Here is a 22,883-nt window from a genome sequence, read left to right as displayed (position 1 = left end):
GGGCCAACAACAATAGAACAGCGGGTAGCAGAAACTGCAACAACAGCCATGAAAATAACAAGAAGAGCTATAGCAGCAGCAACGGAGCGGGGCAATTGAGCCTAATGAATTGCCATAGTAAACGTGGCTGAAACAGCTGCCAAGGCGCAATGAGGCCATCAAAACTTTAAAGTGCTCGAGTTTGCCATTAAAAATGAAAGAGGCGAAAAAATTAACACTGGCAAAAATACGGAAACAAAAACATCAACAAAAGGCAGGAGTATATTTTGCATAATGAACCGAAGGCGAAACTTTTATGCTCTCGGTGGAAAATGCTGAAGTTTGAAAAGCGTGTTGGGAAATTGGTTATTATACTCAAGCCACAGAACACAAGACTATCATTGTTTGGGGGTTTAAGGCCATTGCACAATATTCTCTAGAAAGCTAAACAAAAACTGTATAAATAGAAGATTCAGTAAATTTTAAGAAATATATAAATATGTTAAAATGCTTAGCCTGTTGCCAGCTTATTTGGTATAACGAAAATTTAATAGCATAAGCCTGTTTATTCTTATTTGCACTTATAGAATTATCATTAAATTATATTCCAAGGTCGAAAACTAAAATGAACACAAACAAAATCCTTACCAAAGCAAACAATTAAATCAAATTATATATGAAAACTGATTTAATCAAATCTCGCATCACAACTCCAACTATATATTTTATAAACCTACTATAAATGATAATAAATGAAAGGCATTACTATCCTATAAACAAATGAAAAGATATACAAAAATAGATATTTATTATAAGCCATTTAAATGTTTATTATTAAATTTATATATAATTATAAGTTAATATTATAACATATAACATCTCACTGTGTCCTTTTAAAAGTAGAGTGCCCTAATATGACGACATAAACAAGTGTTGAGCATATTTTTTACGACAAGTTTGATATTTTCCAGGACCTCTTTTCCCACCAATCTGCCATTCTGCGGCGCCGTCAAGCAATCATAAAGCAAAAACAAAAAACAAAAAAATGGGAAAAAATAAGAATGCCATGCGGTCAGTGATGATGTGCTGGTGAAACTCCCACTCCGCTTTCGCATTTCTCGCGCATTTTTCAAATACTTACCCTTTGGCCGGGGAAAGGCGGAAAAAAAGGGTCCGCGAACCTGCGGAGCAAGTGTCATTGACATTTTAATGTGCTAATGAAGATGACGACCCCAAAAAGCGGAAGATAAATGCTTAAGTTCATAATATAATCAAATTGTTATAAAAATAGTCCCCAGCTTTTTATTGTAATTTTCCCTTCTTCATTATCGTCATTGCATTGCAGCGTTTTTTTTTTTTCGTCTGTACTATATACTTTTATACCAGCTGCTCAAGGACTTGCGGTGTTTATGGGTTGTTGCAAATTTTATTTATTTATTTTGTGGTTTTTTTTTCATCTTTTTTTCGCATTGTGGGTGCTTTAGTGCACTGGCAGTCAATTATGTCAAAGTTGTCAATTCATGAACGAAAATTGCTGGGCGTTAGCGTAAGCTGCTTTGTAAAAAGTGCAGAAAATGTTAAATGTAGGTTATAATTTTAAGTGCAGCAAATGGAAGGGAAGCGAAAAAGGGAAAAAAGATTGAGTGGCTGAGGCAGAGAGTTCAGCTGACAAACTGAAAATTGAAGTGGGCGTAAAAGTTTTTCCCTTTAGTGCATTTAGTTTGGCTAAATAAACGGAACTGGAGTAATCAAGAGTGAAGTTTATAATTGAAGAACTTCATTTCCGCATAAGTTCATGAGTAGTGGGGCCATTACAAATTTAAATGAGTATTTAAAGAAATTACAAGTTAAATTTAACATAAAGGGGAAGTAATGTAAATGTTAGATTTATACATTTTATCGTATTTCAAAATTTCAACAGCTTTTTTAGACTCAACTGCCGCTTTCATCTTTTTAAATATTCTCTCTCTTATTATAGCTCACTTAAAGTCCAGAGCCACATTAAACTTTAACTTGAGAACTCTTATCAACCCTAAATCCTTAAGCGGATTCATCTTTGGGGCACTTAAATTTTAAATGCCATTCGTTAACCCTTTCTGCCGCCTTTTTATGACTTATAATTTTTGCCAACTCATTGCCTTTGACTACGGCCAAGGAAAATCGCAGCCATACTTTTCCGTCTTCACCATTTGTTGCGCCGGAAATATCGAAGAGAACTGTGCATAATTTATCAATGTCAAAGCTGGCCCAAGATGATGAACGCTCTCGCTTGAAAATTGCCAGGACAGCAGATTGTAGCCAAGCCCATTTCATTGTCCTTTCTCGGTATCTCGGTGAATCGATAAACTGACTTGTTGCCCAACGAGAGGCCATAAAATTTGAGCTTTTTAACAAGCAAATCGAATGAAAGGCCGACGACAGGGATATTGTTGATATGAGCGAACAAAATAATACAAAAAATAAGTCAAAAGAAAAGAAAAGAAATGAAATGAAAAGGACATGCCTGCTGACCCGAGTCCAAGCTGCTTATCAATGGCCCAGGCTAAGCATTCCATTTCAGTCCCATCTTTTGTTGACTTACCTTTTGTATGCTGGCCATAGGACATTTTATATTTATTAAAAAAATGAGGACGAACTTTCGCTCGGTTTTTCGGGGGGTTTTTTGGGTTTTCTGCGTAATAGGCATCCGGTCATAAAAACATGAATTGTGGCTCTTAGCAGCAAATCCAATTGGGCATAAATCGGCTTTGTCGTCAGCAGATGAGATGGATCCTTCCTGGTTTTGGTCCTGGTCCTCTGGTTCTCTGCTCCTCAAAATCCCATCCCACTTTTCCCGTTTAGGTTCTCAGGTTCTGCTCGTTTTATGGCTTTACTCGGCTCTCCATTGTAGGCTTTATTTTATGTGCATTTAAGCACAATGCGCTTATTGACTTAATGACAAATGTAGTTAGGCAACACAATGACTGACAAGGCACTGCGAGAATTGGCAGCTCTGAAAAGGTTGTTCATTTCAAAGGCCTATCATTCACACTGAGATGAAAGTTAAAACAAATTCCTGGCCTATCATACTTCCTAAAATGGAAGTTAAATCGAGTAAAATAATGTTCTTGCCCAAAAAGTATTAATACAAATACAAATATATGTAATAAGTTATATATACAAATATATAAAAAGATAAATTGTTTATTATGTATACTAATGAATTTATTTATAGCCACTAAATTTGTCATATTGTCTTATTTTATTTTATTGCTAAAGATAATATTAAACTATTAGTGAAAACCAAACATTGAATAAGCGAAAACTGATTTAGGATTATTAAATTGATGGTTTTAATCCTGTTAATGGGAGCATACTTACTTGAACATAGCCCTAAAAAGGTTTGGGATTATTTATTCTCTTTCCTATATTTACACAATAAATCCTTACTTTATATAAAATAAAATCTCTATTATTTTATCACAAATTCTGGCAGTGTTACATTGCATTTCTAGTTCCTGTTTCCGATGCCCAATCCCGTTTCCCGTTTCCCGCTGCCGTTAACGTTTCTCCTGTTCGGTTCTGTTCTGTTTGTGAGCCAAAGTGCTTGAGTTTCCTATTATAAGAGACTTAACTGAAATTGCATTGTGGCCTGCATCCTGCACTTGTCAACGCCAGCCCCGAGCTATTTTCTTCCTCATTCACTGCTGCTTTTCTCAAGGATGTTGACAAATTTACAAACGCGAAAGTGAATTTTCTTTCAATTTTGTTGCAACGACAGGAGACGGGATTGCCTTTCTCTTTTGCACTGCCTGCTTTGGCTCTCTCTCTTTCACTCTAACTCCTTTTCACTCCATATTTTCCTTTATCGCCTGCTTTTCCTGACAGGCAGGATGCGCGCCTAAGTAGTTTTTGTATAATTGCACTCGTCATTGTCGCCTGTCGACATCCTTGTTGGGGATCCTTTTTAGCCCCGCACTCCCCCTCTCTTTCACACCTGTCTACCCATCTCTTTCACTCCCTGTCTACCTACCTACCTCTTCCGCCCCCTTGGGAGAAGTTAACCCCGCGGCTGTGACAACAACAGCAATTAAGGAATGTTAACAAGCGCACTTTTCAACTTTACCCCGCGGCCCTCGCTGTTGCACTTCAAAGGTGTGCCGCTGTGTGTGTGTCTGCTTGTGTGTGTTTTTTACTGGGTGTGTGCCACGCCCTTAGGCCTGAGATCTGTGGTTTTGGGGGTGATTGCAAGGAAATTCATTCAAATTGTTTACCCTAAAATTTTTAAAATAATATGTTATGCACAAAAAACTTAAATATTTTTAATTGAAATAAGAAAATACCAAATATCAAAAATAATGTTAGAAGAGGACCAAAAATTCTGGGTTTGTTGGAATTTTGTATATCATTTGAGTTTAGTTTTAAGCACTAAGACAAGATTCTCAAATGAAATACATAAATATTTTACTGAAGGGAGTATAGCGCATAATAAACAATTGAATTAAATTAATTAAAATAAAAAGCATTACGATTTTAGAATTTTCTTTAAATATTTTAAATAATTATAAATTGACAGCTGCTCAAATACGAACAGGAAACTCCCAGAAATCATTAAAAGCGAATCGCTAAACCCAATTGAAGGCATTCAACCTTATCTTCTGAATTATTCATAAAGCCATACACACTATAACCCAGTTGCATTCTCAATCAGACAATGGTTGACACATTGCCTTTGAGCGCTTAGAGCACCGCCAATTAAAAATCAATTTCCACAGAACGCTCCTTTACAAACAGCCTTACCCATAATTTAACAAATCTGGAAATAATTGAAAGTTGACAGACAAAATCCCAAAAAACAACTAGCTGACTAAAGCGAAACTATGGCATAGTTTTAAAAATTCCCCTGTTGACAATTAAGTTAAGCAGAAAATACAACATGGACATATAGAACCCAAAACAAAACCAGTTGCAGACATAACAGAAGCAAAACAAAAGCTGAAAGCTGAAAACTGAAATGCGTCAAAGGCACGCAACCCTAAAAACCGAAAAAGGATAAGGGAGTGGGTGGTAAAAGGGGCGTGGGTGTGGGTGTGGGTGGGTGACAGATATAACCACCCACCCATGAGAAAGAAGGAAAACTGGTTTCGGTTTCGTTTTCGGTTTCTGCTGGTTAGCAACCCTAATTTACTTTTAATAACTTCATAGGCTGAACTCAAAACAAGGATTGGGGGGCAGCATTAAAAGTGTCCTTTTTCACATGGACGAAAGGACGAATGCGTCGGCGTTAATTTCGATTTTGCTTAACGAGGGTTAAATGCCCGCCCCGCTCCAAAAACAGTTTAACGCAACTTGTCTGAGTTTGTCAGCAGCAACTCCAGCCAACTGGGCGTATGAGCGATATCGATAACGATAATTACACATGCAGACAAGCTCCTCACTCTCCACCTTTCCAACGCATTCAGGTGAAAAATTCAATTTGCAATTTGTGCAGATAGGCCCGCCAGGCCGAACATGTCTAAGTGTGCGATTGGGTTTCGCTTGGGCTGTTACCTACAGCGTTTTTTTTTTGCTATGGGTAAGAAACTCTATAGAAGAGGCATTCTGAATTTCGATGGTTTTGTGACTTGGGGGCGCATCGAGTGTGCGGCTGCATGACTGAGTGACTTTGCCTGTCAGAACATAGATTTGTGATGCAAGAGATGCCGAAATAAAAAAAGAAATAGAAGCCAGGGAAAACGCAACCAAGAAGTAGACAGATGACAAACCCAAGTGTGTCCCAAATAATGATGGCATCGTGTCACCAACAGAAGTGTTTTAAACCAAACTTGATGCCGAAACACAGCCAATTATTTAAATATGAAATTCAAAGCAATAAATTAAAATATACAACAATATTAATATAATATTATAATATATATAAATATAATATACATATACATTTTATGTAAATACTTTAAACATTTTTTGAGAACAGCCTGTAGTTTCTATTTTTTATACAACAAATTAAATTATTTTAAATAATAAACTCTCGAGTTCTTAAAAACATTATTTTATATTTTACAATATTAATTTAAAAATATGCATGTTTTATTTATTAAGTCAATTATCTATGAAAATAATATTATTAATAGATTTAAACCTCGTCTTATTTACTTTTACTGTTAAAATCAAATACAATTGCCTTTTTCCAAAAAATAATAATAATATTAAGTTTTAGAAATGTAATGTGTTTTTTTACCTTTTATGTATAAGAAATCAAATGATAATCGACTTAGTCATGGCCAACTCCCATCTCTAGTCGCTTTCACAGCTGCAAATAGTAAAAGACAAGAAGACCGAGAAATCGAAAAGACACAGCCCAAAATCGAAGGGGGAACTCCAACTTTGAGTGACTGAAGCGGAACTGTGAACGCCAGAATCTGTGATTTGATGCCATGTTCTGGTGGTGGTGGTTCTGATGACGCCTTTGCCGGTTTTCCAGCTTCAGATTCTGTTTTAGCTAGCAGCTACCAGCTCCAGCTTTCCATTTCGATTTTCATCTTGGTGGAGCACAGCCCAATGCCAATGCCACTGCTATTGCCATTGCCATTGCCATTGCCTTTGCCTGCTTTTGACAGTCGTTTTGCAAACATGTCGAAGCCATTAAGACAATCATGCGTTCCACAAACCCCTTCCACCCAAATCCCCATATACTACATCAAGTGTTTTTTGTCAGAATGCTCCTTCAACTCACACTTCTCATTCCAATTTCTCCTCTTCTAGATATTTTTTTTTGTGTGTGTGCTGGATCGTTTTGTGATGCATGTTTTGTTTTTGAAAAATGGCTGTCGCGTCACTTCTATTGTGTTTTTGAGTGTTTGTCCTTCGTTCTCCTCATCTGCCTCTCGCTTTCGTCTGTTTGTCACAAAGATTTATGCGTTGCAATTTACACAGGAACAAAAAAAGGGGGGGTAAAAAAAATCTGGAAGTGCGGTAAAAATGTTTGCCTAACGCTTAGATTGAGTGGAAGTCCTTTTTGCGGGCACTGTGTAGGTGTTGAAACGGATTCCAATACTGAAGAAGGCTTTCTCCCCTTCTCTTTCGCTCTTTTTTTAGCTGTCTCTTTCAAGGACTATACAAGTCTAGTGGGTGTGTTTTTAGCGAACCATTTTTTACTGGTAAGTACTTATTCATCAGGGTGTTAATTTAGTAGAGTGCGGAGAAAATTCTTTCAATTGTTTTAATCCTGAGAAATTGTTTGGAATAAAGAATATAAGAAACATATATACCAATGTGTTAACTTTTAATACAAATCCAATTAATCAATTAAAATCCAGCAATTTTATCAAGCTATTAAATAAATGGGCTTATTTTAAAGTCCTTAATACTATTCTATAAAACACTTTTATTAATAAATTATATTGGTGATTTGGTAGCCATTTTAAAAATAAAAAATATGTAGAAGACTCACTTATTATTATACCCTAATAAAATTTAAAACACCTTTTCATTTCTGATTTTAAATCATTAGCCATTTTAAACAGTAAATTATATATTTTCTTTAATATTTCAATATGACTTAATGCCGCTATTAGGCCCAAAAATAATGTTGCCATGAATTTAATCAAAAATTTTGCAACCCACCGAAACCAATTCAAAATAATATTCTAGCGAGCACAAAAACTTAATGACTTATGGGTGTACATAAAACGGGATCCGAAACTAAATTATGCCATATTTCAAAGGGGTCCAACCACGAAACACCCCAAAAAAACCGAGACACCTCCTTCAAAAATGAAAACCCTCTACGAAACTTCATTTTGGAAAATAAAACGCATTGCAGCATAAAAAGTTTCAGAGACCATAAAAAGCCGGGCACAAACTAATGAAAGGAGCCCAAAAAAGGGGGTTAAATGTGTCCCCCCCGAAAAAAAACAGGGATAACGGAGGACAACGACTATAACGACAGATTGAACCCTTCGCTTTTAATGCAATTAAGTTTAATTGAAAATTTTCACTCCCAAAATTATGAGGCGAACGTGTTTTGGAGAAGGAAGCTCCAGCAATCAGGCAGATAGAAATTAACATGAACACACTGTTATGCTGTTCTGGTGGAGTGCTATATCCTGGGTGCTTGGCACGTACTCGTCTTCGTCCTTTTGGTCCTTTCGGTCCCATCGTCGTCCTGACTGAAAGCAATCAAGCGTTCAAATCACTAGCCCCAAAAAGCCCAAGTTTTCTTTGATGCTGGCAAAAGGGGGCGTGGCTACGCGGCAGGACTTTATTACAAAACAAACAAACAGGAATAGCGAGCTTCCCCCTCGGCATTTAACTTATCTTTTATCTTGATTGCTGTTGACGATGACAGGGATAATGATGATGATGGCGCCGTTCCATGGTGTCCTGCCATGTCCTTCCACCGATTTCAGTTTCAGTTTCAGTTTTACCTGTACCCGGACAGGATTTGTGTTTGAACAAGCGAATGGCGCTTGATTTTAATTAGCATTTGACACAGCAGCTTGACAGCTGCCACATCCTTGACTCCTGCTCCTGCTTTTGGCTCCCATTTTCCAGCTGCTCCAGGTGCTCCTGCTTAATGAGCCATCGCCCAACTGGAATCGCAAATGTCCCCGTGTGCAAATAAAAATACTATATATACTTGTGGCTGCTCCTCTGGACCAAAACGACAAAGAGTAGCGAATTCCCCTCGTAACATTTCACGCTCGACAAAGTTTTGGGACACGAAAAAATTTAGTTGCTGCAACAATTTTAACTTAAGCTTGGGTAAAGTTGGGAATACTCTAGCTTGGTTTCCTTGACAAGACACTACATAAACTTGTCCATTGTTGAATAATTAAAAAATTTAAAAATTCAAAAAGGGGAAACATAATAGGAATAAAGGAATAACACAGTTAATGATCTGCGCTTCAGATACTTGGTATAATATAAGCGATAACTAAATTCAAGAATTTAATACTAATTTATTCACCTTTATTTTGGTTTTCAAAATATTCCCTAATTTCGCAAATCTCCCACTTGCATTTGCAGCTTGAACTGAAGCTTGACTGCAAAGCCTGCACACTTTTACCAGATAGATCTAACTGGGAATTGTAACTGGGATAACTGACACTTTCATCCTTCCACCCACTCACAAAAATACACAGGACATGGGGGCCCAAGGTTCCTAGGATCCAAGGATTTGTCACCGGATGCGCTGCGCCGGAAAATTCAATGTGAAAACTTTGCATTTGCCATGTGCGATGTGCGATGTACGATAGACGATGTTCGAAAGTGTTTGTGTGTGTGGGCGGATGAGAGTGTGTCTGTTTTTGCAGGTGGTTTTTGCATAGTGTCAGGTATGGCTGGCTGGAGACTAAGCTGCCGTTAAGGCTCCAAACTGAAGCCAAAAACCCAAGCCAAGTGCAGTTGTATCTACATGGATTCATACATATGTATGCCAAATATTGGACACATGCTTTTTCCAAAAGGGAATTCGGGGAAAGAAGGCCCACCGAAAATGTGGAGCAATAGTTGGCAATGATTCTCTGTAGACAAACTAACCCACATGTGGGAGCAGTATAGATATGCACACGGCTATGCAGGCTAAACATGAAGAAATAATTAAGGTTTTCATGAAACTTCTGTTGAATTATATATTTTGGGACTCTTAACTAAAAGCACCAATATTTCTTTAAAACTTAAAAGTATCTTCCATTCTTTTAAGCAATTAAGCAAAAATAATACTTCCCAGTATGAACTATATTCTATTAAACAAAATATATAAATATATAAATATAAAATATGTTGGTAACATTAAAAAAAACCATAAGAAACCATTCTATAAAAAAAAATGACAAAAATTATTCAAAGTCATGATAGTATAATGTCCTATATTAAAATCCTACCAAAGTACAAATTTGTATACCATTTAGAACCTAAAAATGGTAAAGCAACTTAAAAACTATTCCAAACTTAATAATATTTTTTCACAGTGCATGTGTATATGCCACAAGTATTTGCTGAATTTTTGTGAGCCCCTCCACTCGTTCCCTGTTAGCATTGTAATGCATTTACCAAGGGGCACACAACTTTCTGCCCAGCTCTCAATGCAAATGTGTGAGCTCTCCCGTGTGCCCTGAATTATTTATACTCCTTGCACTCTATATGCACAAGTCGAAGTTGTCTAAGCATAAATAAAGTTGGGAAATATATATAAGACGGAAGAAAAAATTCAAGTTCTACTGGGATGTCGAATGCATCGTGACTCTTGAACACTTCACTGGTCAAATTCGGTTTCAAGGGGGGTGATGTTACGTACGAACAATTAGAAGAAGTGTCACTTCAACACACCCCCTCGAAATGGAAAACAAAAAAACAAACAATAGAAAAACAAAATAAAAAACAAGTGAGTCATGGCCAAACACCCCTGTCTGCGATAGAGAAGAGTAAAATGGTACAATTTATGGTTTGTTTCGGGTTGTTATAGCGCTGGGTGTGCGTCGTTATGATTCATAACTAAACAAGAACAACCAAAGAACAACTTCTCGACAACATCCCCGGAAACAATTTGCGGCACACGAACACGAGGCGTTTACAAAAGTTTAATTTTACTCACTTTTTTGGTTGGCAAAAGGGAAATGTTCGGAAAAAACTTCAACACTTTTTTTTTGTTTCATTGGAAATTTACATATATAATGTTGAATGGAATTTTCGGAGTTAAAATGCAGTCGATATGTTGTGGGTATATACTTTGTTTTATTGAGTTAAATATATTAAATTTAAGGAAACAGATTTATAGGTTTGAAAATTGTCAGGAGCTATATATTTTGTTTGTTAATCATTTGTTTATTCATTTTGTATATTTAGATAAATCAGCTTAGCTTTAAAAACTCCTTAGTTTAAAAAGTGTGTTATATATATATTATATTTTTATAAAATTTATAAACGTTTTTCAGACCCTTTTAAATCAAGTCAAAGCCACCTTCTTTTCGGTCTTCCAAATTTTCTCCAGTTAATTGTATTACTCTTCTGAGAAAATATTTCTCCTTCAACCTTCCATGCAGAATGTATATATTTAAGAATGACACACAAAATTAAGGATGATGAACTTTTTTGCCTATTAAATATACATACATTCAGACCAATTTGGAGAGCTCCTCCATCACTAAATGCCCCACTGACACCCATCCATTATTGATGCTTTTCGCCCCCTATAAGACACATTTTCCTTAGCAGCTGTTGCTGCTTTTCACGTAAATTATAGCAAAAATTTAATTATTGCATTGGCCGTTCTACTTTACTTTACTTTGCCTTCGAGGACGAGTACGAGGACGGGGAAAACCAACTAACATAGTTCCTTAGCCGGAGGCAGCAACAAAAACGATTACAACAAAACTTGTATAGTATGTCGAAAAGTACGCTACTAAAACAATTAGCAAGTCTCAGAGCGGAGCTATAATTAAAACAACAATGGCAAGTTGGACAGTAGGGGCGTAGGGGGAGGGGCAGGGTATAAAGGACCTCCTTCTTATATGGGGCTGCCTTTGATTGATGATGCAAAAGCAGCTAAAGCTACTACGGCTGGCCCCTTGAAGTATGCAACACATAAGCAACTTGCAAAGGCATTGAAGGAACCCGCACTTTTGGGTGGGTAAAAGAGGGGTGGGGTGCGGAGCAGTGCAGGTCCTTAAAACCATTGTTTTCTTTTTGACCCGCCAGCGACGGCAACAAACTATGCAGTGCCACAAACAACAACAATATAAATCGGAGGGAAAAGTTCAGGCAGCAAAGAGAAGTTGCAATACTCTTGGTTTTTGTATAGTTACAGCAATAAAACTATGTATTTTGTATAGATATATAAATTTTTTGGGTGGACAAACTTCAGACAGCAAAAAAAGTTGCAATACTCTTGGTTTTTGTATAGTTACTAGATCCTTCAAAATGTGATATAAAAATATTACATATTACATTTGCATTTGATCTTATAAAGAGACTGGTATAATTACAAAACATATTAATATGAAGTTGCTTCCAAAATGTACTATTACCATTAGCTGGCTTTGCCCACTTCAGTGAGAGATGCCCAAGAGGTAGCCAAGCAAATGTGTGTTATTATATACATACACATGCCTGGCGACTTACGACCCCCAACTCTATACATTCCTCTGTCTGCCAAAAGGAAAAGAAAATGTTTAAGGAAATTGCAGCAAATATTTTGCTTGTTAAGTGAAACCCAGTTTGGCGAAACGTTTTACCCAGCAATTTCTTCAGGCATTTCGACAACGTCTTGGTTCCTGGTTACTTGGTTCCTTGGTTCCTTGGATTTTAGTTGCTTACTGCAGAAAAGCATCGCCCTTTTCGTTTTCCCAAGAGCCAGCACTATTTGATGCATTTTGCATAAGCGCTGGGCAAATGCCTTTGCTGCTTTTATGCAAATTTCAAGCATTTTCCATGTCGTTACATTCTTCGTCGTGTTTTAGTTTCGTCTGTAAAATGCATATATGCATATGTGTATATATGTGAGTGCAACTTTCCTTGGCATGCAATTAAAACTAAATTAGTAGGCCTGTGGGCCATCTGGTCGGTTGCAATCGCTGCTGTTGGCAAATTTGCCCTGTTTACTAATTGAATTATTTGGCTGCAAGTTGCAAAAGTTCGTTTGGGGATGTTCCCAAAAACAAACTGGAAAATGAAGCGTAATCAAAACAAAGGACCTCATCCTTCGAACCCTTTTTTTTAGGTGTTGAACATCACCGCAAGGCTAAAAACCGCACAAGCCAACTTTTTGGTCCGGTTCGTGGTCCTTTTCGCATGGTCAGCAAAGATATGCACAAACAGGAGTAAAAAATTATGTCCATGGTTGAGCAACTTTCCGTTGTGAACACGCCCTCTTTTTTCTTATTTTTTTTTTCTTATTTTGGGCAAACCCACATGCGACATTTAACCCTCGAATTGTGTTCGGTGGACACATTGAATGCTTACACTTGGTCACGAGTTGTTTTCCCTTTGCTTTGGGATTTGTTGTAGAAAATGTGCAATAAAAAAACAGTTTGCTAGGTGGTTTAGTAATATTAATAAATTTCCTCTGCAAAAAGGTGCCTTAAGAGTAGGGGATATTCAAATTTATGATATTATTGCGGCACAAACAATGCAATAAAATAAATAGAAACAGAAAATAAACATTAAATACCATTAATAACTAATAAATAAATATTATTGAGCAAGCCAACTAAGAGTTAGTTTTATTTTACCCATTTCTTCTTATATTAATAACTTATACGCATAAAAAAATTGCAATTATTAGTTTGATATATATTTATGAATAATGTAAAATTGATATAAAAAAGATTTCTCTCTCTAATTGAAGAAATCAATATTTATATCTTTAATTAGTAATTTATAATCAAAGAGTATCAAAAAATCGTTACTTTAAAAACTTTCTTTTAGAAATGTCTTTTCCCTGTTCAATTAAATTCACTTTTTTGTACTCCCCCACTATTTGAAATTCGGTATTTTTTTGTTGTCCTTGCATGTTGATTTTTCGACTGCCATAACTCCCATTCACATTCCCATTCTCAGTCCACTTTGGTGTTTTATTTTCATTTTCGTTGTTGAAATAACATTGACATGCCGTCTTGCTGGTTGACCCCTGACCCCTTACCCCTCCCCCTCCCCTTTTCGCCACCCATGCGAGGGTGGAAAGTTCTCCGGCCAGGACATGCAACACGTCTACACTTCACCCCTCGAATATTTTGCTCTGAACTGCTATCCGAAATTCGATTTCAAGCTTGCGACTTTGGTGCAACGTCTGTTCGTTTTGTTGTTTTTTCGCTCTGGATGACATGCAACTTTTGCCCCAAGCTGTTTGTTGCTGTCGTTGTCGTTGTCGTGGTATTGCAATCGACAACAAACTGGAAGAGCAACAAATGTTGCCTCCACGCTGACTTTTATTAAATAACGTTTCAATATTCCAGCATTTTCTGACATATCAATTTTCACGAGGCGTTTGCCTGCATAGATATATAAATGTAGGCACTGGGGGAAAATGTTGAATTTTATTGAATGATTAAAGTTAGCATTTTTTTGTGTATTTAGTTTAAAGTTCGTATATAAATATATTTGAGGTTAAAATTATTCTTTTTTAATGCTTTTTTATACTACTTTCTTAGGATTTAAATTAATTTTCGCAATACAATCTTATGAACGGAAATTTGGTTTCAAATATGTTTAATTTTTTATACCAATCTCATAGGATTAAAGTGTATTTTCCAATGTAAGCTTTTTAAATCCTCTTTGTGAAAATATAGTTTCTTATATTCGCAGTGCAAAACAAATATATTTATAGATTTCAGCAGCGATATGAATAAAGTTTTGCATCTTGCCCCGTTGGCCTTTGCCGCTTCTCTCTTTTGGCGTTCGGCGTTTGGAGTTTGTGGGTGACAGCAAATTGTTTAGATATGGCATGAAAATTGAAATTTATGTCTTTGCCATTGACAGATTGCTAGCAGCAAACACTAGAGAGTTTTTCTGCGGTTGGCAAATAAAGATTGGGCGATATGGTCGATTGGTCGATGGGGTGTTAAGCATTGAAAACAAGTGGAAAATTGATTTTCGGTTGATTGTGGGAGGGTGAAATATAGCCGATCAATTGGAAAAATAGAGATTGGGAAATAGCATTTTATTGGTGGATTAAGAGAGATTAAAAAAAAAAGGAAAGGGAACTTCTCTATTTATAATCTTTTCTCTCTGGCATTTAAATTTTCAAATAAAGTTCTTAGTGGAAAGGCAAGGGAATAACAAAAGACTATGCTAATCCCTGGCTTATCTAACCTATGAGCCCAACCCTTTTCCACCTTTCTACCACCCCGTTAATTTCCCCAACGTTTGCATTATGCTAAATATAAGACAAAACAAAAAGGGTAGAAAATATACACAGAGAAAAAAACTACTTAGCAAGCTAAGCTGCCCGGGTCCTCCTTTGCCGCATATGCAAATCTAAACAAATTAATTCCAAACTGAGTCCTTTGAGCCGAGTACTCCGCCCCCTAATTTTTCCCCCCATTTGCTGCAGTTTCAGCTGCAACTTCATTTGCAACGTCAACGGCAATGCGCATTAACATTGTTTTCATTTGCCAACGAGCGCTTTTCCCTGTTTTTTTTTTTAATTTTTTCGTTTCTTTTCGCATTTGAGCAAACCGCTGACGATGATGACGCAGCGGAAAACGGAAGGCTCCGCATTTCTACTCTTTTATATATTTCACAATTTTTTTAACGCCATATCTCCCACTTTTTTCACAACTCTTCACAGGTTCCCATCCGCCGCGAATAGTGGAGCATCCCATAGATACGACAGTGCCACGACACGAGCCAGCCACGCTTAATTGCAAAGCCGAGGGCAGCCCCACGCCCACCATCCAGTGGTATAAGGATGGGGTTCCCCTGAAGATCCTGCCGGGCTCGCATCGCATCACCCTGCCAGCTGGCGGATTGTTTTTCCTCAAGGTAAGAAGCGAAAATTGAAAAGGTTAAACAGAGCCGGGGGTGGTAAATTGATATTGCAATACCCACGATCTGATATGACTGATATGATATATGTATATTGACATATTTAAACGATTTTAAATCAATTTGTTTAGTTTATTATTAATTTTTAACGGTTTTTTTTTCATAAATAAAAAATGGCGATTGTTTTTTCTCAAGGTAAGCAAGGAAAACTAAAAATATTTGGTATAGCCGGGGTGGTAAATTGATATTGGAATAATCGGGATGTGATATAACAATGACACTCATATGAACATAATATGAAAGTACAATTGTTTAGTTGCTTATCAATTTATTAAGAAATTAAATTAAAATAGTTTTATTTTAGTCAAAAATATAATTTTTTTAAATATTTAAAAAGTAAACGTAAAATCTTAGTATAAATAAAAGGAGATATTATTAAAGAATATGCACAAGTTATATTACATTACGATTTGTAATTAATGTTCTTATTGAGTCTTGTGTTCAGTTTAAATGTACACCATGCCACTTCCTTTTGAAGCAATATAACCATGTCCTAGGCAAATGGCCTGCGGTGTATTTGCATTATTTTCCCAACTTGCATTATCTTCAGCAGTTCGTCCTGTTGTTTTATTTGCATGCATAATTATTATTTCTGTTCCATGCTTTCTTTTCATAATGAAAGAGACAATGCGAGCGCAGCAAACAGGAATAATGCTGAAAGTTGCTTAAAAAATATTCATTTTGCCAGGCCATCTGTTGAATGATGAACGAACTAATTGCTTTTATTTTTTTAAGTCTCCTTTTGCCCGCTCTGCTTTTCCTTTTCGAATCATTTGGCGGCGAGCTGCAAAAATATTTTTGCAGAAAAATTGTTCGCTGGAAGTCGACGGCTGTGGGCAACAACTTCATTAACGCAAGGTAAACAAACATTAAGCGAGGGGAGAGAGTGCGGAAAAGTGGGAGAGAGCGGAAGAAAGGAGAAAGGCAGGAGCGTAAAGAGAAAGCGGCAGACAGACAAATAAAGACGTAACGGAAGCCGGCAGAAGCAGAAGCGAAGCCAGCAAAAGTCAGCAGCAGCCTGATGAGCTCTGATTGGGAGAAAGCGAGGAAGGAACACTGAAAGAAATGCATTGGAATAATATATAGCGAATTTTATTTATTATTTATTTAATATTTGTAAGCTGAAACCTTATGGAGACTTAAATACATATTTATTTTTAAAAATTAAATTGGTCAACCAAAAACTACTTAAGTATATATGATAAGAATTTTTTCTCTCAGTGCAGCAAGTATGAGTGAGTGCTATGAGTGACTCCCTGACCATGGACTCTTCGCTGAGCTGAGCACAGCAGAGCACTCAGCAAATTTACGACGCAAAAAGCCAACGGGAGCCGCGTTGATTATGCTGATGATGCAGTTGAAATCGCAGTCTCAATTTCGTTGGGATGGGGATTTTGGCTGTGTGGGGTAGTATTCAGGATGCAGGATTCAGGAGTCAGGATCAAGGGACCGGGGATTTGGCGGCACTCTGAGCTTGCCACTTTTCACACTCGATCTGCCTGGGTGTCTGGTCGCTTATGACGCTACTGTATTTGTACTTGCCGCATGCCACTGTATTTGTTTATCACTTAAGTGCAAAAAGGGATTTGAGCATTTTCCTTCTGCTTCCCGTTGCCACTGGCATTTCCCGACTCTAGACTCCAGCTTCCGCTGATGATGCCTGCGAAATGTCTCTATGCCATCTTTTTTGCGGCGCTCTTCTAACGACTTTTAAATGAATTAATTCCACGGCTGTCCTGGCACCATATCCTGCCTTCTAATGTGTCCTTTGCCTTCGTTACTCTAGCTTTTATGGCGTTAGTGGTAAGAGAAAATTTCTGGTGGACTTGTTAGCTTTTCTTTGGATTTTATTTAATGCCAAGGGTAAGCACAAAAGGTCGGAAGCTCATTTAAAAACCTTTAGCAATTAGAAAAATACTTTGAAAAGGATTAAAATACTACAAATAATAAAAAATATGTAACATGCTAAAAAGGACATACAAAATAATACATTTTTCATTTTATTTCGATTTTGTTTATATACACAAAAAACGGAAGTTCATTTCAAATTGTTTAACAATTGAAAAAATACCTAAAGTGGGATATACAGTTTAAAAATATATAATTATGTAACACTCCAAAAATAAATTTCACAAATAAAACCAGAACGGATTTTCAGATATTTAAACAAACAAAATTTTTAATTTCAAGCTGCTGGAGAGGCCTATTTCTCGACCGAATTTAATAACTTTATGGACGGTCCCTGACCTATCTTTTTGTATTTTATTTACAACTGTTCCCAAAAATGTTCCTCCAAGTCAACGCACAAATATATTTCACATCGTTTCATTGCTCCCCAGGGGCATAATTTAAATTCTAATTCCGGCAGCCTTCTCACTCCGCCAAAGAGGACAATTCATCTTACTTATAAGTGCCAGACAACTTCGAAAGGCAACTTCAAGCAGACATTATTGCTATATAGTAAGGACGAGTCCAGTATGCAACACTATCCAATGTGCCGACCAAACATACAGAGAGATGAAAACCAAATCCCTCTTTAATTTAGGGGGAGAAAAGAAAGTTTTCCTGCTTTCTTTCTTGTTTTTTTTTTCGGGGGCCTTTAAGTGCTGAAGGGAAGCGTAGCAGAGCAGAGAAAAATGTACAAGCGAATGGGGAATATGCAATAAAATACAAAACCATGTACAATGTGTAGAGGAGTTTTCGGCCAAAAAAGTAAAAGAAGAAGCGCCTAGCTAGAAGTAAAGTGAAAAGTGACAAGAAGGAGCGAGCGATGGGAAGACAGACAATAATTTACGTAACTTGCACGACAGCAAAATAAGAGGAAAAAACTGAATCGAAGGCAAGTATACGGAGCAAAACGCACACACTCGCTTTTGAAACAAATGTATGCGTGTGTGTCCAAGTGGGTGTAGCGTGTGTAGTTGTGAGCAGCACTTTCCGCACATCATCTGGTGGAAGAATCCTTAAAGCTGAGCTCACTCTTACAGTACTTCTGGAAAAATCAAGAAAAATGTGTATTGTTTTTTAATACTGCCAAACTTTATTTGATAACAACTAGATCAGGTTGTATGTTTGTAATTTGGCCAAAGGGTTTCCCAAAAAGGAAATGTTTACTGTTTTGCACTGCTGGCGATCTAATCTAACGAATCTCATCACTTTTTGACTGATTTTCAAAAATAAAATTTTTATGAGCGAAAATTAAAATCATTATTTATTGCAACATACAGATATTTTCAACAGTTTTTAAGACCTAATTTGGACAAACGACGACCCACAACTGAAAGAAAGACTGTTCTATACATCTCAGAAGCTAAGCTAACAATCCTAACCACTTTTTGTCTAAATTTGAATAATAAAATTTTTGGTAATATTTCGGTTTTTTTATAAGGGGTTACATCATCATTTTTTGTTAAAAACTCGAAAAAATAAAATCTTTCAGGTTTGAATGCCTAATGATTGGGAATTGAATTACGAGCTTAACAAGGTCTAACATTTCACATTTGGGCCGTTTTTGCACTATTTAAGCCAAAAAAACAATTATATTGAACCAAAAAATAAATACTGATTTTTGCCTAAGAAACATTTTTTTGATTTAATTATAAATACTATGTACATTTTTTTATATATCAGAATTTTAATTAATATATATATTCTTTAGAAAATATTTCTTCATACAAAAACTAAAGTTGGAATAAATTTCATGTAATGATTATTAAGTTAGCAAGGTTATATATAATGTTTAACATTTTTTGTAGTATATAATTACCACATCCTTAAATAATGTTAAATTTAGCTTAATGTTTTTTTTTCATAGAAGACTAAAAACCCATCTCCAATGTAATATGCAGAGACATCGTTCTTTTCCACGTCCTTGACTAAAGTTACCCAAGCTCTGTCTGACTCTCAAGTGTTTGCCAGCAAGTCTCTGCTTATATACATCTATCTACTTGTGGGCCACCCCATTTCCACACCTAAGGTCCACCCCTAACGTTTATTTAAATGTCTGCCACATTTGGCCATAGTTTCGACTTACTTTTCCACCGCCAAAGTGCTTATCCTTCGCTGGAGGGAACTTTAAGAAGGCAATCAACCGGCGAAGGGCGGGCAAATAAATCAAAGCGCGACTTTGGATCCAGGCTGATTGCATTTTCAAGGTGTGCGAGTGTGAGAGAACGTCTTAATTAAAAACTAGTCGAGACTCAAAAGTTAAGGTCCTTTTGGGCTGAAAATAACTTTATGCACTTCACTGTACAGTGAGCACATTTTAATGAGTTTACAAACGCTCGACACATTCGTGGTCCCATAAAGAATCTCTCTCTCTTTCTATATATATGCACATAAATAAATAAGTACAGGGCTTAAGCCCAGTTGAGTGGTGTTGGGTCCAACACTGCGTATGAGTTATGTTTTTATGAACGGGGCGACGATTTTCTCATCATGTTTTTATTTACTTTTTTTTTCAAGGGCCTCAGGGCTGTTTATTAACTGAAGGTGTGAGTGAAAAATGCTTTTGAGCCGCGTTTAATGAATGGGCGGAAGATGGTTGACGAGGGGTTGAAAGGGGGGAAAACAGGGCTTAAGAAATCCCCCTGGATGATTGAATTAGTAAAAGGAGCAGGGCAGAGGTTAAAATGCGAGGCAGGAAGGGGGATTTTTTAATGAGCAGATTAACAGGAAAGTGGGGGCTAAGCTTGCAGGCTGCAATTCTTATTAAAAGGAATAAACAAGGAGTGTACTTTTTTGGGCTATGATTTTTTAATGGAGCTTTCGGTTTTTTTTCAAAGAGTATGTAGAAGTTGTACATAAGTTTTTAATGGATTTTTCGTCTTTTAAGAAAATTTATAGAAGTTGTAGGATTTATAAAGTTAAATTATGCTAAAATGTAATTAAAAAAAAAAACATTAAATTAATCTTATTTCAGTAATTAAGTGAAAGTTCATTAAATGTGTTATGCTTTTTGTTTTTGATATTAATTTCTATATATTGGAAGGGACTATAATATGTACTTAGCTTAAAAAATTGTTTTAAATTTTTTAAATTCAACACTTTTTGAAATTTGATGAAAGTTTTTTAAATGTGTTATGAGATTTCTATATAAATTTTTATAAATTAAAACGGACTATAATACGTACCTATCTTAAAATTGTTTCTTAAAAATAGCCTTTTAAAAACCAAATACCAATCATTGCCTGTTGCTTCTCCTCCTGTTCCACTTTTGAAAAATAAAAGAGAAAGCGTTTTAACCAAAAACCCTGCCCATTTAAACCATCCTACAGATTTGCCTAATTCCATTTCGTTTTAGACTCGTTTTCAGGCTCAATTAAAACCATTTACACGTCGCATTTTACAAGAGCTTTAAAATTTAAACCAAATTATAAAACACTCAAGAGTTAGAGGGGGAAGTGTACGCACAAAAAAGCGAGAATCAGAGGGTGCGAGTGAGATGGTGGCAGGCAGGCCATCTCCCTCTGGCCCACGGAGCAGACAATTACGAAATGTTACAACATGAAAACGGGAATGGCTCCCAAATGAAATGTTTTGAAAATTTATGGGTATTTTAAATTAAAACGGAAGCGTGTTTTCAACGTGTTCCTCCAGCAGCATGGAGCACACCAATACAGAGACACTGTGGCAGTCACACAGATACAAATACAGATACAGCCAATATATTTTATAGCTTCCCCTTTGTCACCTCCAAAAAACCCCCCATAAAGTTGCACGTAGCACACGGCGAATATTTTTCCCCTGCTGCCTTTGCTTTATTTTTTGCTCTTTGGTGTCAAATCAGTTTCAATGTTTGCACGCACAACAAAAACAACAGCAAGAACAACAACAAAAACGGAGAAATAATAACAACAATAAATATAAGCTACCAATTCGCAGCGAATCGCCTGGCTCAAGTCATTAAAGATATAATAAATTTATGTGACTTTTGGCAATGTTTTCTCGGGTATTCTTCGTTGTCCTGTTGTATTTCTACATTTTTGCTCGTTTTTTTTGCGCAGAAAGGCAGTTACTTGCCAAATCCAAATTAAATTTTCAGAAAGGAACATTTGCAGAGTGAAAAAGTGGGAGTTTGAAGTCAGCAAAAGGACAGTGCGTTTCACAAATTAAAGGTTACTAAATCTAACTGAAGATAATTTTTCACTTACAATTTTTATTTTAGTTTTTATTGTGGGAATGTTCTTTATATATTTAAGTGGCTTACAATACAATTATTTGTCAGGGAAGATTCTTTATATATCTTAGCATAAAGAACTACGATCAAAAACTAAACTTAAAACAAACGGACTTAAATTTTATTTTAAAACTCTCTACATACTTATCCTTCCGAAACGCACTTTACATATTTCGAATTCTTTGGATTCATTGTCTGCTCAACGGTTGCTATTGCAACGAATTTTGCTTTAATTTTATTTGAGACTCATGCCTTCCTCGAAACTTCCTCGAAAGGATAGTGAGCTCGACTCTGGGGATATAGCCTTAGGTGCTCCTCCCTCAATGTAATTCATTTCAATTTTTAATAGGAATCCGCCCTGTGCCTAGCTAATGAGCTTAGCTCAGGCTTACCTTTTCCCGGGACCACGTTGCGTATGCTGAATATTCAGCTCGCCAGTTGATGATAGAGCAAAACGAATGGAAATGGGTCAGTGGTTAGATTGAGTTGGTTAAGTCTCTACACAGTTGGCTTATCAAAGTTGACAAAGCCGAGCAAAAGTAAAAGTTCAGGCGGAAAGTATGGTCTTACTTTAATCTGACCTGATTTGAGAGCAAAGATATGGAAAAAGTTTGGATTTCATTCTGAATTTAAAGAGGAAAACGGATGAGTCTCGGCCACAGTACATTTACACAATTTCTTGTGAATTTATATTATTATAGAGAATAAGTTCTTTTGCAAGACTGAATTTTAAAATACTTGTTGAGGAAAGTTAAGCAACACAGAAATATCAAATAAATCAATATATGTATGTTTTCATGTACATGTACAATTTAATTAACAAAAACTTCGGACGATGAGTTGACAAAATCATATAAAAAAAACAAATTCTGGTAGAAAGTCTGGTTCAATTTTGTTGACCTGATTTAAAGGTAAAAGATGGACAGAAGTGTTGATTTTTATTAAATTTATTTATATACCATTTTAGACCTTAAAGATCTCCATATAAGTTAAATTATTACTACTACATAAGTATATTTTCTTTTGCAAAGCTTCCAAGACTTTGGCTTAGTTCTTGATAATAAATCAGCAACACAAAGGATATCATATTAAATGTATCTAGACTTGTATCTTTACAATACATGCTGCAATTACATTGTGCTACGTAATCTTGTAGCCTTTGAGCCGTTCTATCTGTTGTTTTGGTTTTTCTGCTCGCTTTTCC

At 36.3% G+C, this 22,883-nt stretch overlaps 1 protein-coding gene across 2 annotated transcripts in view; it reads left to right on the top strand.

Moving 5' to 3' along the window:
* Positions 1-22,883, top strand: part of LOC108147982 (roundabout homolog 2) — a 48,447-nt gene that overhangs the window by 4,770 nt on the left and 20,794 nt on the right. For both annotated transcript variants that reach the window (XM_041710342.1, XM_017274792.2), the window contains one exon: positions 15,245-15,438. In XM_041710342.1, coding sequence (XP_041566276.1) covers positions 15,245-15,438 — 194 coding nt within the window. The remainder of the gene's footprint in view (positions 1-15,244; positions 15,439-22,883) is intronic.

Source organism: Drosophila elegans, unplaced genomic scaffold, assembly GCF_018152505.1.
Source record: "Drosophila elegans isolate 14027-0461.03 unplaced genomic scaffold, ASM1815250v1 contig_814, whole genome shotgun sequence".
Lineage (NCBI taxonomy): Eukaryota > Metazoa > Arthropoda > Insecta > Diptera > Drosophilidae > Drosophila > Drosophila elegans.
Note: the sequence above shows the minus strand (reverse complement) of the source record. Positions and strands in the feature narration are given on the sequence as shown.